The sequence below is a fragment of the Bos javanicus genome, chromosome 10, assembly GCF_032452875.1.
Source record: "Bos javanicus breed banteng chromosome 10, ARS-OSU_banteng_1.0, whole genome shotgun sequence".
NCBI lineage: Eukaryota > Metazoa > Chordata > Mammalia > Artiodactyla > Bovidae > Bos > Bos javanicus.
Window position 1 is genome coordinate 17,805,060 of NC_083877.1, and position 15,655 is coordinate 17,820,714.

Consider the following 15,655-nt stretch of genomic DNA (forward strand, 5'->3'; position numbering starts at 1 on the left):
AACCAGGAAAGAATTTTCATCCTCACCTTAGCCCCAAGTTTTGAGATAAGCTATACTCCTGGGGTAGTGGATAGAAAAGTTTGTAACACATTTTGAGACTCTAGGCGTTGGGGTCTCAGTGTATATGTCACTTAGTCAGTTGTGTCTGATTCTTTGCTACCCCATGAACTGTAGCCCACCAGTCTCCTCTGTCCATGGAATTCTCGAGGCAAGAATACCGGAGTGGGTTGCCATTCCCTTCTCCAGAGGATTTTTCTGACCCAGGGATCGAACCTAGGTCTCCTGCATTGCAAGCAGATTCTTTACCTTCTGAGCCACCAGGGAAGCCCCTGGGGTCTCAAGGTTATGGACAAGTCTCCAGGTAGACTCTCCAATTTGGGTGGCCCCTGGAATTTGTCTTCTGTCCTCCAGCTTTAAAGATCACGAAAGCTGGAGCTCAGCTTCACTGTGTTCACTAAGTGCCCTCATAACAAAAAGGTGGGTTTCAATACCCTGCTTACCTCTCTGGCTTCCTACCTTTGCTTTTTTCTTTTTTTTGGTCTGTGTAATTCTTATGTATTTTTAGCAGGTCATGGATGCATTTGAGAAGATTTTAAGAATATATTTTATTTTTAGTTGTTTAAAACATATTTATATTTTTTAGTTGTTTTTAGCAACAGCCTCAGTCCACAAACTTAGTTCATCATTTTATCAGAAATACACTATCATTGTGTGCTCCTTTCTTTAACTGTCCTTCATTCTTTAGCACTTAGGTATTATCTTATTCATCTATCTCACTGCTGCTGCTGCTGCTAAGTCGCTTCAGTCGTGTCCGACTCTGTGCGACCCCATAGACGGCAGCCCACCAGGCTCCCCCGTCCCTGGGATTCTCCAGGCAAGAACACTGGAGTGGGTTGCCATTTCCTTCTCCAGTGCATGAAAGTGGAAAGTGAAAGGGAAGTCGCTCAGTCGTATCCAACTCTTAGCGACCCCATGGACTGCAGCCTACCAGGCTCCTCCATCCATGGGAGTTTCCAGGCAAGAGTACTGGAGTGGGGTGCCATTGCCTTCTCTGTTGATCTATCTTATTGATATCTTATTGATCTAGCTTATTGATATTTATGTTTATTAACTGTGTATATTTAAATCCTTGTGAGTACACTTGATTTATTCTATTTGATTTGTTCCATTTCATTTTAGCCTGCTAGACACATAGAAACTATTCAGTAAAATTCTCAATGATCAGTATAAAACAAGTGAGCTTTTCATTAAGGTTATCACAGAGTACATGGTATTTCATTGGTATGAAGGAGTGAAACCTATCTTACTTTTGGGAGAGGACTTTCTAATTAGAGAAATTTGACTGGCATTGAAGAATTCTTACTATGTGGTATACATGCATATATGGAAATTTTGTTTTTTCTCTGTTTTATTAAGCAAGCATAAAATGCGCTGAAATAGTTTATTTTCCTTTTGAGATGTAAGTTTTGGTCAGTGGGGACAGATTGTTCCTCTATAGGTATTTTAGCAGATAGGAAGCAGATGTGGCATTGGGAGGAGACTGCTAGGGGAAGAACAAATGTATGAGTAATCTGGAAAAAGATTAAAGTCAAACTATGAGTTAAATGTCAGCCTTTGGACCAAAACTTTTCCACTCTTGGTACTTTGAAGAGACAAGCAGCTGAGTGTTCTTAAAAAAGGAGAGACTGTTCTTAAAAGCCAGTACTACTCCACTATACTTACTGTTATTTTTCCAAGTGTTTTTGTTTTTTAACAATCTGATTCATACTTTCTTTGGCTAGGTAGGATATCGCTCTTCATTAGCCTGTGTTTGTACTTAAGGAGTCTTGTTTTATTTGATTAGAGAATGTCTTTAAAATCATATGCCCTTTGTCAATGTGTTTCTAGGAATGTCTGGCATGTTTATTGGTCAAATGCCTTGCAGATGGAAATGAAATTTTGTGAGGAATCTTCTGGATCAAATATGAATCTATTTTTACTTTAATAAAATTATTCAAAGCATAAAGACTTCATTCTGGGTGTCAATACTAGCTGCTGATCTGGGAAGGATTGCCAGGAAAGTACCTGCTAAGGATTGCAATAATTTTCCCATTCCTGGTGCCTCTTTTTGGTTTTGCTTGAATTATAGACATAAGCCAGATGGGCATCAGTAGGTCTTCTAGATCTCTGAAGTGCTTCATGATGGCATTTACTGAGCATACTGTTTTTTCCCTATTTTTACTAACATGCCTTATAGTATTAGATTTCACTGAAGATATTGGTTTTGTGTGTTGTTGTCATTCCGTCAGTCAGTCATGTCCAACTCTTTGCTACTCCATGGACTGTAACATACCAGGCTCTTCTGTCCTCCACTGTCTTCTGGAGTTTGCTTAAATTCATGTCCACTGTGCCAGTCATGCTGTCTAACCATCTTATCCTCTGCTGCCCCCTTCTCCTTTTGCCTTCAATCAAGCTTTGTGTTTAACAACACTTATTAGAAATTATTAGACTAATTTCATTCTCCAGGGGAATACTTGAGAGGTAGAGCTAGGAACAGTTATAATCATTTTAGTTTAAAATTATACCTGCAATAAGGAATAAATCATGGACTCCCTGCAGCCCAGCTTGAAAATAAATAGTAAATAACAATACATTTAGAATATACCTACAGTGAGTGAAATTTTCCAGTTTTTCTGTGCTTCTGGATGTATTATTTCTACTTTTCAGTGCATCTCCCTAATTAGTGACAGATATCAAGTCACCGCAGTCTTATCAGGTCAGAACTTAGAGTTTAATTCTTTTCAGATATGCTGGGCTGTTGGAAAAAAAAATTGCTCTTCAGCATAGACTAGCTCTGTTGCTCATTAGTTAGTATCTTAATGTTGAAATAAGTTATCCCATCCTGTGGCAGCTGGAGGAAGACTTAATGAAAGTCTTTATGAAATATATCCTAACAGCCACTGACCACCAGCGTAGCATAGTGTTCCTGATAAAGGAGAGACGAGAGATGACAGGTAATCTGTCAAACATAGCTTTTTAATACTTTAAGTTTCCTTGTAAATCAATGTGTTGAGATGTAATCTACATGTCATAAAATACACCCACTTTAAGTGTAATGTTCCGTGAATCTTGACAAGGTATACATCCTTGTAACCACTACCTCAATCATTAACCCAAGAGAGAAACCTGAATGTTATTCTAGATTCCTCTCTTCCTCACATTCAAATAAGTATTCATTTCTGTTCATACTTCACTCTGAATTTCTATGGAACCTATTCTTGCCTCTTTATTCTCATAGCTACGATCTTTATATGATATGTTTGACCCTTACTTTTTTCACCTCTATTACTTACTGCAATCTACTTTATAACTGGTTTTTCACTTTTTCACTTTTTTCTTTATGCCTTCCCTAATGTTACTAAGTTAAGATTATTCTAGTCATATTAGCCCCTCTCCTTTGCTTCACATCCCTTGATGACCCTTCACAGTCATCAATTTCTTTTTCTTTATTGGAATATAATTGCTTTACAATATTGTATTAGTTTCTGCTGTATAATGAAGTGAATCAGCCATATGTATATGTATATCCCCTATGTCTTAAGCCTCCCCCCAACAGCCCCCATCCCACCCGTCTAGGTCATCACAGAGCAGTGAGCCGAGCTCCTGGTGCCATACGGCAGCTTCCCACTCTCTGCCCGTTTTACACATGATAGTGTGTATGTGTTAATGCTGTTCTTTCAGTTCATCCCACCTCACCTCCCCTGCAAGTCTCTTCTTTACAGCTATACCTCTATTCCTGCCATGAAAATGGGTTCATTAGTACCACTTTTGTAGAGTCCATAACAGTATGCAGGTTCCTTAAAAAACTAAACTCAGCCATCAGTTTCTAAGTAAGGGACTGGCTCACAGTGGTAACTGACTTGATGACTTAATAGGTTATGAAATATACATGGAGAATTCGGATTTGTGAAGGGAAGGTGATGACTTAGTTTAGTTAACAATGTGAAAGAAATAAGTTTGCCTTGTGTTTCAGTTTTAAAGTTACTCAAAGCATTTTATTTGACTCTAGCTGTATGTTAAAAGCTACAAGGGGAAGGAGAGAAGCATCTTTCAACATTCATTTCAAACACTATAAACTGTTACGAGATATTTTATATTGATAAAAAAATTTATCAATGCTAGGTAGGAAAAATTGCAATGTTTATTCAAGTTTACTTATATTCAAAGTGGTTATTATGTCTAAATTCAGAACACTCATATTCATTTGCATATACTAGCCTTTTAAAAAGTGTCTTCCTTAATTCTCTAACCATGTCTTGAAAAACTAAATGTGTTTATGAATTATGAAATTTACCTTTTAGACTGGTAAAGATAAGCTCTGAGGTAAAATATTGATAGAGTATCTCTACCTTGAATAGGAGGAAAATATAGAAGAAATATTTAAATATGACAATAAGTAATACAATAATTTTATTTTTGTTATAGATTTTATCTCACCTTAATTGCTAGGCATATAGGTTATTTTCTATACCACTAATATTCTAATCCTCTATGGCACCCCACTCCAGTACTCCTGCCTGGAAAATCCCATGGATGGAGGAGCCTGGTAGGCTGCAGTCCATGAGGTCGCTAAGAGTCGGACACGACTGAACAACTTCACTTTGACTTTTCACTTTCATGCATTGGAGAAGGAAATGGCAACCCACTCCAGTGTTCTTGCCTGGAGAATCCCAAGGACGGGGAGCCTGGTGGGCTGCCGTCTGTGGGGTCTCACAGAGTCAGACACGACTGAAGCGATGTAGGAGCAGTAGCAGCAGCAGCTTTTCTTAATACAGAAGGGTATTTAATATAGTTCCTAATAAGTAAAGTAGTCCTAAAGTGCTTTTAGGCCTGTTTATCGGCTTCTGTGTTGGCTCAGATGGTAAAGAATCTGCCTGAAATGCAGGAGATCTGGGTTTGATCCCTGGGTTGGGAAGATCCCCTGGAGAAGGAAATGGCTACCCACTCCAGTATTCTTGCCTGGAGAATTCCATGTACAAAGGAGCGTGGCAGGCTACACTCCATGCAGTCACAGAGTCAGACACGAATGAGTGACTTTCACTTATATTAGTTATTTAGTCATTAAAGAGAGTGACCCTAATATAATTGAAATTTATCAGTCTGCTTTGAGGTATTATTTAGAAAAGTGATTATTTGCTTCTTTTAAAAAATGAGTCCTTAAAAAATTCAGAATAAAACTACCATGTAATCCAGCAAATCTTCTGGATATTTATCCGAAGAAAATGAAAATATTAACTTGAAAATATATAAGCACTCCAATGTTCACTGCAGCATTATTTACAGTAGCCAAGATATGGAAACAACCTAAGTGTCCATTTATGGTTAAATGGATAAAGAGAGTGTGATACACACACGTGCACAATGAGTGTTATTCAGTCATAAGAAAGGATGAGATTTTGCCATTTGCAACTGCGTGGATGGACCTTGAGACCTATGAAGTAAGTCAGAAAGACAAATATGATCTCACTTATATGTGGAATCTGAAAAATAAAACATTAAGCTCATATATAAAAAACGGATTGGTGGTTGCCAGAGGTAAGGGCTGAGGTGTTGGTGAAATGGGTACAGAGTGGGTCTAAAGGTACAAACTTCCAGTTATAAATAAATAAGTCATGGGGTGTAACGTACAGCATGTCGGCTATAGTTGATGATATTGTGTTGCATATTTGAAGATTGCCAAGAGAATAGATCTTAAAAGTTCTCATCACAAGAAAAAAATATTCTGTAACTATGTATGGTGATGGATGTTAACACTAGTTAATAATGGGAACTATTTTGCAATATATACAAATATTGAATCATGTGCATACCTGAAGTTAATACAATATTGTATGTCACCTATAACTTAATAAAAAAATTAAAGTCCTGATTACAGTATCAGCAAGCAGATATTGACAAATGGATTCTAAAAATTATATGGAAAAGCTAAGACCTAGAACAGCAACACGATGCTGAAAAAGAACAGAGTCGGAGGACTGATACTGTCCTATTTCAAGACTTACTATAAAGATACAGTATTATACAGGCAGCACAGTATTGGTGAAAGAAGAATAGAAGATCCAAAAATATACCCACACAAATATAGTCAAGTGATCTTTGACAAAGGAGCACAGGAAATTCAGTGGAGAAGGAATAGTCCTTTCAATAAATGGCGCTGTGACAATAGAGTATTCATCTAAAAATGAATCTAGATGTAGACCTTATACCTGTTGCAAAATTAACTCAAAGTGGATTATACCTAAATATAAGACACAAAATTATTGAACTTCTAAAAGAAAACTCAAGAGAAAATCTAGGCACCCCTGGGTTTGGTAGGTTTTTAGATACAACACCAAAATTATGATCCATGAAAAAGGAAATTGGTAAGTTGGACATATTAAAATTAAAAACTTATGCCATGTGAAAGACACAGTTAAGAAAATGAAAAGAAGTCAGACTGGGAGAAATATTTCAAAACATATTCTGATAAAAGACATATTCATGATACAAGAAAAAGAATTCTTAAAACTCAGCAATAAGGAAACGATTACAAATCTACCCAAGAACTGAAAATGCAGAGAAGATATACAGATAGCAAATATGTATATGAAAAAAATACCAACATCTTTGTCCTTTGGGAGTTGCATGTTAAAACTGTGAGACCACTGAATACCTATTGGAATGGCTAAAATTAAGAAAAAACTGACGCTTATGAAATGCTGATAAGACTAGAGAGCCATTAGGAATTCAAGATGGTACAGCTACTTTGGAAAACAATTTGGCAGTTTCTAAAAAACTAAACATAGTTTTACTGTACAATCCAGCAACTGCACTGTTGAATATTTACCCAATTGAGATGAATATTTATGTTCACACAAAAACCTGAAGATGAATATTTATAGCCGCTTTATTCATAATCGCTGAAAACTGGAAGTTACCAAGATGTCTTCAATAGATGAATGGACAAACAAACTGTGATACAGCCAGAAATGGAATATGATTACTGAGTGATTTTTTTTTTTAAAGAAGCTATGACGCCACAAAAAGGTATCAGTCCAGTTCAGTTCAGTTCAGTCACTCAGTTGTGTCCGACTCTTTGTGACCCCATGAATCGCAGCACACCAGGCCTCCCTGTCCATCACCAACTCCTGGAGTTCACTCAGACTCTCGTCCATAGAGTCAATGATGCCATCCAGCCATCTCATCCTCTGTCGTCCCCTTCTCCTCCTGCCCCCAATCCCTCCCAGCATCAGAGTCTTTTCCAATGAGTCAACTCTTCGCATGAGGTGGCCAAAGTACTGGAGTTTCAGCTTTAGCATCATTCCTTCCAAAGAAATCCCAGGGCTGATCTCCTTCAGAATGGACTGGTTGGATCTCCTTGCAGTCCAAGGGACTCTCAAGAGTCTTCTCCAACACCACAGTTCAGAAGCATCAATGCTTCAGCGCTCAGCTTTCTTCACAGTCCAACTCTCACATCCATACATGACCACTGGAAAAACCATAGCCTTGACTAGACGGATCTTTGTTGGCAAAGTAATGTCTCTGCTTTTGAATATCCTATCTAGGTTGGTCATAACTTTCCTTCCAAGGAGTAAGTGTCTTCTAATTTCATGGCTGCAGTCACCATCTGCCATGATTTTGGAGCCCCAAAAATAAAGTCTGACACCGTTTCCACTGTTTCCCCATCTATCTGCCATGAAGTGATGGGACTGGATGCCATGATCTTCGTTTTCTGAATGTTGAGCTTTAAGCCAACTTTTCCCTCTCCACTTTCACTTTCATCAAGAGGCTTTTTAGTTCCTCTTCACTTTCTGCCATAAGGGTGGTGTCATCTGCATATCTAAGGTTATTGATAATTCTCCCGGCAATCTTGATTCCAGCTTGTACTTCTTTCAGCCCAGCATTTCTCATGATGTACTCTGCATATAAGTTAAATAAGGAGGGTGACAATGTACAGCCTTGACGTACTCCTTTTCCTATTTGGAACCAGTCTGTTGTTCCATGTCCAGTTCTAACTGTTGCTTCCTGACCTGCATACACATTTCTCAAGAGGCAGGTCAGGTGGTCTGGTATTCCCATCTCTTTCAGAATTTTCCACAGTTTATTGTGATCCACGCAGTCAAAGGCTTTGGCATAGTCAATAAAGCAGAAATAGATGTTTTTCTGGAACTCTCTTGCTTTTTCCATGATCCAGCAGATGTTGGCAATTTGGTCTCTGGTTCCTCTGCCTTTTCTAAAACCAGCTTGAACATCTGGAGGTTCACGATTCACATATTGCTGAAACCTGGCTTGGAGAATTTTGAGCATTACTTTACTAGCATGTGAGATGAGTGCAATTGTGTGGTAGTTTGAGCATTCTTTGGCATTGCCTTTCTTTGGGATTGGAATGAAAACTGACCTTTTCCAGTCCTGTGGCCACTGCTGAGTATTCCAAATTTGCTGGCATCTTGAGTGCAGCACTTTCACAGCATCATCTTTCAGGATTTGAAATAGCTCCACTGGAATTCCATCACCTCCACTAGCTTTATTCGTAGTGATGCTTCCTAAGGCCCACTTGACTTCACATTCCAGGATGTCTGGCTCTAGGTGAGTGATCACACCATTGTGATTATCTGGGTTGTGAAGCTCTTTTTTGTACAGTTCTTCTGTGTATTCTTGCCACCTCTTCTTAATATCTTCTGCTTCTGTTAGGTCCATACCATTTCTGTCCTTTATCGAGCCCATCTTTGCATGAAATGTTCCCTTGGTATCTCTAAATTTCTTGAGGAGATCTCTAGTCTTTCCCATTCTGTTGTTTTCCTCTACATCTTTGCATTGATCGCTGAGGAAGGCTTTCTTATCTCTGCTTGCTATTCTTTGGAACTCTGCATTCAGATGCTTATATCTTTCCTTTTCTCCTTTGCTTTTCACTTCTCTTCTTTTCACAGCTTTTTGTACAGCCTCCTCAGACAGCCATTTTGCTTTTTTGCATTTCTTTTCCATGGGGATGGTCTTGATCCCTGTCTCCTGTACAATGTCACGAACCTCAGACCATAGTTCATCAGGCATTCTATCTATCAGATCTAGTCCCTTAAATCTATTTCACACTTCCACTGTATAATCATAAGGGATTTGATTTAGGTCATACCTGAATGGTCTAGTGGTTTTCCCTACTCTCTTCAATTTAAGTCTGAATTTGGCAATAAGGAGTTCATGATCTGAGCCACAGTCGGCTCCTGGTCTTGTTTTTGCTGACTGTATAGAGCTTCTCCATCTTTGGCTGCAGAGAATGTAATCAATCTGATTTCAGTGTTGACCATCTGGTGACGTCCATGTGTAGAGTCTTCTCTTGTGTTGTTGGAAGAGGGTGTTTGCTTTGACCAGTGCATTTTCTTGGCAAAACTCTATTAGTCTTTGCCCTGCTTCATTCTGTATTCCAAGGCCAAATTTGCCTGTTACTCCAGGTGTTTCTTGACTTCCTACTTTTCCATTCCAGTCCCCTATAATGAAAAGGACATTTTTTTTGGGTGTTAGTTCTAAAAGGTCTTGTAGGTCTGCATAGAACTGTTCAAATTCAGCTTCTTCAGCGTTACTGGTTGGGGTACGAAAAGCTATGGATGAACCTTAATTGCGTACTGCTAAGTGAAAGAAGTCTGTCTGAAAAGGCTGTAAACTATATAGTTCCAACTATATGAAATTCTGGAAAGGCAAAACTATACAGACTGTAAAAAGATCAGTGGTTGCTAGACATTCAGGGAGAAAGGAGGAGGGTTAAGTGGGGAATTGTTTAGGTCCATGATAGTTTCTTGGTGGATACATGACCTTATGTGTTTGTCGAAATTCACAGAACTTTACAGCATAGTTAATGTATGCATATTAAAAAATAATTTAGGAGATTGGAGAATCCCAGGAAGAAATGAATATAGACTATAACAAGAGAATGTAACCACATTTCAATTGTATGGAACAACCTTCTTGAAGGTGTGAGCAAGGAAGAGTGGGAGGGGAAGGTGCTAACCTAAGTAACTTTGGAAACGAGTCTATAAGATTAGATGCAAAAGGAATTACACATTATCATTATGCTTTTGTTAATAAAGTGATTTCCCAAGAGGGTACAACAAATTGAAAATTCTCATACCACTATACATATATTCTGGAATTAATAATTAGCTAAATGGATGAGAGATGGTGAGAGCCAGATTTCTCCTGGTTGGAGTAGGAATTTACAGATAAGTAAGGGGAGAGGTTACAATGATCCTTTTGGTGATAGAATTGGAAACATCAGTTTGAACTCATGTTTAGCTTAATATAGACACAGATGGTTAGAGAAAAAATATACATATACACACAGGTTGGTATACATGCATATATTTCCTTGCTGTGTCATCAGAGGGCCTAAAAGAAATGACAGTAGTAAATAGTACACCTTGCCACCAGATCTTTGTTTCTAATGCCATTTCCCAATAAAGGAAACCATGGCTTCTTGAAGAAATGGCTGATTCTAAGACTGGAGTAGGAAATATGCAGTAGAGAATCTTATAATGCTGGAAAGTAAGGAAGTGCTTAGAAAAACAAAAAAAATCCATGTTAATAGGGGTATGTCAAAGGGACATAGGAGCCAACTGAGAGAGCTTCCAACAGCCAAAGCTGGAACAATTTGAACAATAAAAAATAAATGAAGATGTACTGGATTATAACCCAAAGAATGAAATGAAATGTCCATGAATAGAAACCCAATATAAATAAATAAACAAGAAAAGACCACCTTCCTTGGAAGAAGAATTCCAATTAATTTACGTAGATACTATGTCCTCAGTGAGAGGAAATTGAACTTCCACTCCCTCAGAATGGGCTGCACATAACGACTTCCCCCCAAAGAATTCAGGGTGGAAAGAAGGGGAGAGAAGAGTAACTTACATTGAAGGAGCCTAACAAACACTGCTTCAGTCAGGTGATCAAGGTCAACTTTCAACAATGGTGTCATATTAATTAATAGTATGTAGTGTAATCCCATGGATGGAGGAGCCTGGTAGGCTATAGTCCCTGGGGTCGCAAAGAGTTGGACACGACTGAGCGACTTTTTACTTTACTTTACTGTAATCCTAATCATGAAAAAAATCAGATAAATTCCAATACAGGGTCAGTCTACAGAATAACAGATCAGTGCTCCTCAAAACTGTCAAGGTTATCAAAAATGTCAGAGCCAAGAGGAGCCTAAGGAGACCTTACAACTAAATGTCATGTGATATCTTGGATGGGGTCCTGGAATTGGAAAGGGGCATTAGATAAAACTAAAGAACTCTGGATAAAATATTGAGTTAGTAAGAATATATCAATATTTGTTCATTAATTGTAAAAAGTATACTAATCCATGATGTTAATAATAGAGGAAACTTGGTCTGGAGCATGTGGGAACTCTGAACTGTCTTCTCAGTTTTTCTGTAAATCTGAAGGTGTTCTAAAAAAATAATGTATGTTAAACAAAACGAAGTGTTATTTGAAGGGCTCACAGTAATCCCCTGGTTTCTGTCTCTCCTCCAGTTTTGAGAGTGTTTGCTGCCTCGCTGATTCCACTTCTCTCTCAGACATCACCTTTGATGGCAATCCCATAGCTCAAGAGTCATGGTACAAGCACACAATCCTTCAGAATATGATGCAGCTGCGCCAGCTAGACATGAAGAGAATCACAGTGAGTGAGAACTGTTCTCAAGTGCTCACCATATTGGTTTACTTAGCATGGGCTAGGAATATAGAGTGCATATTCTTTGCTTAATATGCTGATTTTTAACAATATATGGATTATCATGACTATATACTTCATAATTATAAAGAGAAACTTTCTGTTTTACCTCCTATCCATATTCCCAATTTCACTGCATTAAGTTCCTAGTTTTCTGTTTAAATTAATCATCATGCTTATTTTTCATTTTTGCTTAATATCCAACTAACCGTTTACTTTGGAATAGATGAGTAAGGATTTCATTGGTGAGTTACATAGTGTAATGGCTAAGATGGGTGCTGGAGCCAGATTGCTTGAGTCTGAATCCTGGATTGAACACTTTCTAGTCGTTGGACCTTTGACCATTTACTTAACCTTTCTATCTAATTTTCCTCAAAGTAAAATGGGGATCATAAGTATGTCATATGATGCTTGTCAAGATAAAGTTAAGCACTAAACCTTAGAACAGTGTGAATCTTCCAGGAAACATAATCAGTTTAGTTGAGTTCAGTTCAGTCGCTCAGTCGTGTCCGACTCTTTGTGAACCCTTGAATCACAGCATGCCAGGCCTCCCTGTCCATCACCAACTCCCGGAGTTCACTCAGACTCACATCCATCGAGTCAGTGATGCCATCCAGCCATCTCATCCTCCGTCATCCCCTTCTCCTCCTGCCCCCAATCCCTCCCAGCATCAGAGTCTTTTCCAATGAGTCAACTCTTCACATGAGGTGGCCAAAGTACTGGAGTTTCAGCTTTAGCATCATTCCTTCCAAAGAAATCCCAGGGCTGATCTCCTTCAGAATGGACTGGTTGGATCTCCTTGCAGTCCAAGGGACTCTCAAGAGTCTTCTCCAACACCACAGTTCAAAAGCATCAATTCTTCGGCGCTCAGCCTTCTTCACAGTCCAACTCTCAAATCCATACATGACCACTGGAAAAACCATAGCCTTGACTAGACGGATCTTTGTTGGCAAAGTAATGTCTCTGCTTTCAAATATGCTATGTAGGTTGGTCATAACTTTCCTTCCAAGGAGTAAGCGTCTTTTAATTTCATGGCTGCAGTCACCATCTGCCGTGATTTTGGAGCCCAAAAAAATAAAGTCTGACACTGTTTCCACTGTTTCCCCATCTATTTCCCATGAAGTGATGGGACTGGATGCCATGATCTTCGTTTTCTGAATGTTGAACTTTAAGCCAACTTTTTCACTCTCCACTTTGACTTTCATCAAGAGGCTTTTAGTTCCTCTTCACTTTCTGCCATAAGGGTGGTGTCATCTGCATATCTGCAGCTGTTATTATTATTCCTTTTGATGCTATATTTCTCAAATTATCTCCTTTTTTATTCATTCTGTCTCCATGGTAGACATTGTTCACAGTACAAGTTTTTATATGGCTCCTGAGCTAAGTGAAAAACTGCTTATAGTGCTCCTCCTTTTAGGTGTACAATGCACATAAGCATACTTTAGCCTCTAAGAAGTTCTATAATAAAGAAACTTGTCTGAATTTGTTTTGTTGCATCTGAAATTTATTGGAACAGAAAATATCTGTTAATGATCTCAGTTTTATAATCTCTGACCTAGAAAATATCCTAAACTTCCACTGTTTTCTTACTTTTAGACTGTGCTAATTTTATGTGGATTTTTTTTTTTTTTTTTGTCTATATCTTGTGTCTGCTGGTTTCTTAGTTCCCCAGCCAGGGATTGAACTTGTACCTTTGGCAGTGAAAGCACAGAGTCCTAACCACTGGAAAGCCAGCAAATTCCCTGATGTGGATTCTGAGTGATCACTTAGGTTTATTCAATTGCCAGTTGACTCATTGCCTGTCCACTGGTTTCACAGTGTGTGCCATTCACATTTCTACCTTTATTTTTTTGTGCTCCAAAATCACTGCAGATGGTGATTGCAGCCATGAAATTAAAAGACGCTTACTCCTTGGAAGGAAAGTTATGACCAACCTAGATAGCATATTCAAAAGCAGAGACATTACTTTGCCAACAAAGGTCCATCTAGTCAAGGCTATGGTTTTTCCAGTGGTCATGTATGGATGTGAGAGTTGGACTGTGAAGAGGCTGAGTGCTGAAGAATTGATGCTTTTGCACTGTGGTGTTGGAGAAAACTCTTGAGAGTCCCTTGGACTGCAAGGAAATCCAACCAATCCATTCTAAAGGAAATCAGTCCTGGGTGTTCTTGGAAAGGACTGATGCTGAAGCTGAATCTCCAATACTTTGGCTACCTCATGCGAAGAGTTGACTTATTGGAAAAGATCCTGATGCTGGGAGGGATTGGGGGCAGGAGGAGAAGGGGACAACAGAGGATGAGATGGCTGGATGGTATCACTGACTCAATGGACATGAGTTTGGGTAAACTCCGGGAGTTGGTGATGGACAGGGAGGCCTGGTGTGCTGTGATTCATGGGGTCGCAAAGAGTCGGACATGACTGAGCAACTGAACTGAACTGAACTGAATATTATGGACATCAAGGTGGCTAACAGGCAAAGTGTTGATGAATTCATAAATACTAGGAATCTTCTAGGGTTCTACCTCTGTCTTTGTTCCAGCATGGAGAAAAGATTCTTTGTCTTCTCAGTTTGTTTGGATCTATACTGGCTACTCTTTCTCATACTTTTGCTCTTCTCTTCTTGTCTTTCTTAGTTAAGGATCTTTAGTACTCTTTTCCTGTTGAGGTTGCAATGCACAGGGTGAGAAATGAAGCTAACCCATTTATATAAATTAGTAATTATATTGTGTGTTTCTCATAGTAAATTTATGTCAATCTTGTCTACTCAGCTAATTTATATGGTCCTTAAGGACAGAAGCCATTCTTCATCTTCCTTGCCTGATATATGGAGTTGTTCTATACATGTTTATTTTCTTTCCTTCTCTATCTCATACAATGCTGAGAATGTAGTAATATTCAGTAAAGACTTTTGGGTTGAGTAAAATTTACCCATTTCCAGGCCTTAAATAAAAGGAAAGTTGTATTAGTTGTTCAGTCATAGTCATGTCCAACTCTTTGTAACCCCATGGACTGTAACCTGCCAGGCTTCTCTGTCCATGGAATTTTCCAGGCAAGAATACTAGAATGGGGAGCCATTCCCTTCTCCAGGGGCTCTCCTGGACCCAGGGATCAATGGGCTTCCCTGGTGGCTCAGACAGTAAAGAAAAAGAATCTGCCTGCGATGCAGGAGACCTGGGTTTGATCCCTGGGTCAGAAAGATCCCTTGGAGAAGGGAAGAGCTATCCACTCCAGTATTCTTGCCTGGAGAATTCCATGGACAAGAGAGCCTGGTGGGCTACAGTCCATGGGGTTGCAAACAATCTAACACAACTGAGCAATTAACACTTTTCACTTTCATGTCTGAAATAAGGGAGAACAAACAATACTATCTATAATCGTTGTCCTTTTAAATTCCCTAGAATGTGCTTGCTTGGTAAGGAGATGAGGAAAATCCCCTGGGATGGGAGAGGGCCAGCTCTTCTGCTAAATATAGAGCAGCAATCCTTGTGCATCTGTTCCTCCACTGTTAATTTTAGAAATTCAAAAAATTTTAATGGAAATAATCTCAAAGTTACAGAAAAGTTGTAAGTACAGTACAAAGAACTTTGTTTTATTGAACGATTTGAGAATAAGCTGCTAACTCAATTCCCCAACTGCTCTGAATACTTCATGGTATATCTTGCAAGCAAAGACATTCTCTCATGTAAACAGTATAACCAACACCATCAAGAAATAAACATTGAATGATTGCTAGTGTCTAATCCTCACACCACATTCAGACTTTACCAAGCATATTAATAATGTTCTGCGGGGCAGAATGATCCGTTTGGAATGATCCATTGCGTAGAGGCACATTTTGTTGTCAGGTGTCTGCTGTCACCATATTTCCTGAACAGTTTCCTAGTCTTTCCTTGACTTCATGACTGACATTTATGAAGATT

The 15,655-nt window shown here is 38.8% G+C and overlaps 1 protein-coding gene across 5 annotated transcripts in view; it reads left to right on the forward strand.

The window, feature by feature from the left end:
* Window positions 1-15,655, forward strand: part of LRRC49 (leucine rich repeat containing 49) — a 150,593-nt gene that overhangs the window by 70,359 nt on the left and 64,579 nt on the right. For all 5 annotated transcript variants that reach the window (XM_061430233.1, XM_061430232.1, XM_061430235.1 and 2 more), the window contains one exon: window positions 11,539-11,686. In XM_061430233.1, the coding sequence (XP_061286217.1) occupies window positions 11,539-11,686 (148 nt within the window). The remainder of the gene's footprint in view (window positions 1-11,538; window positions 11,687-15,655) is intronic.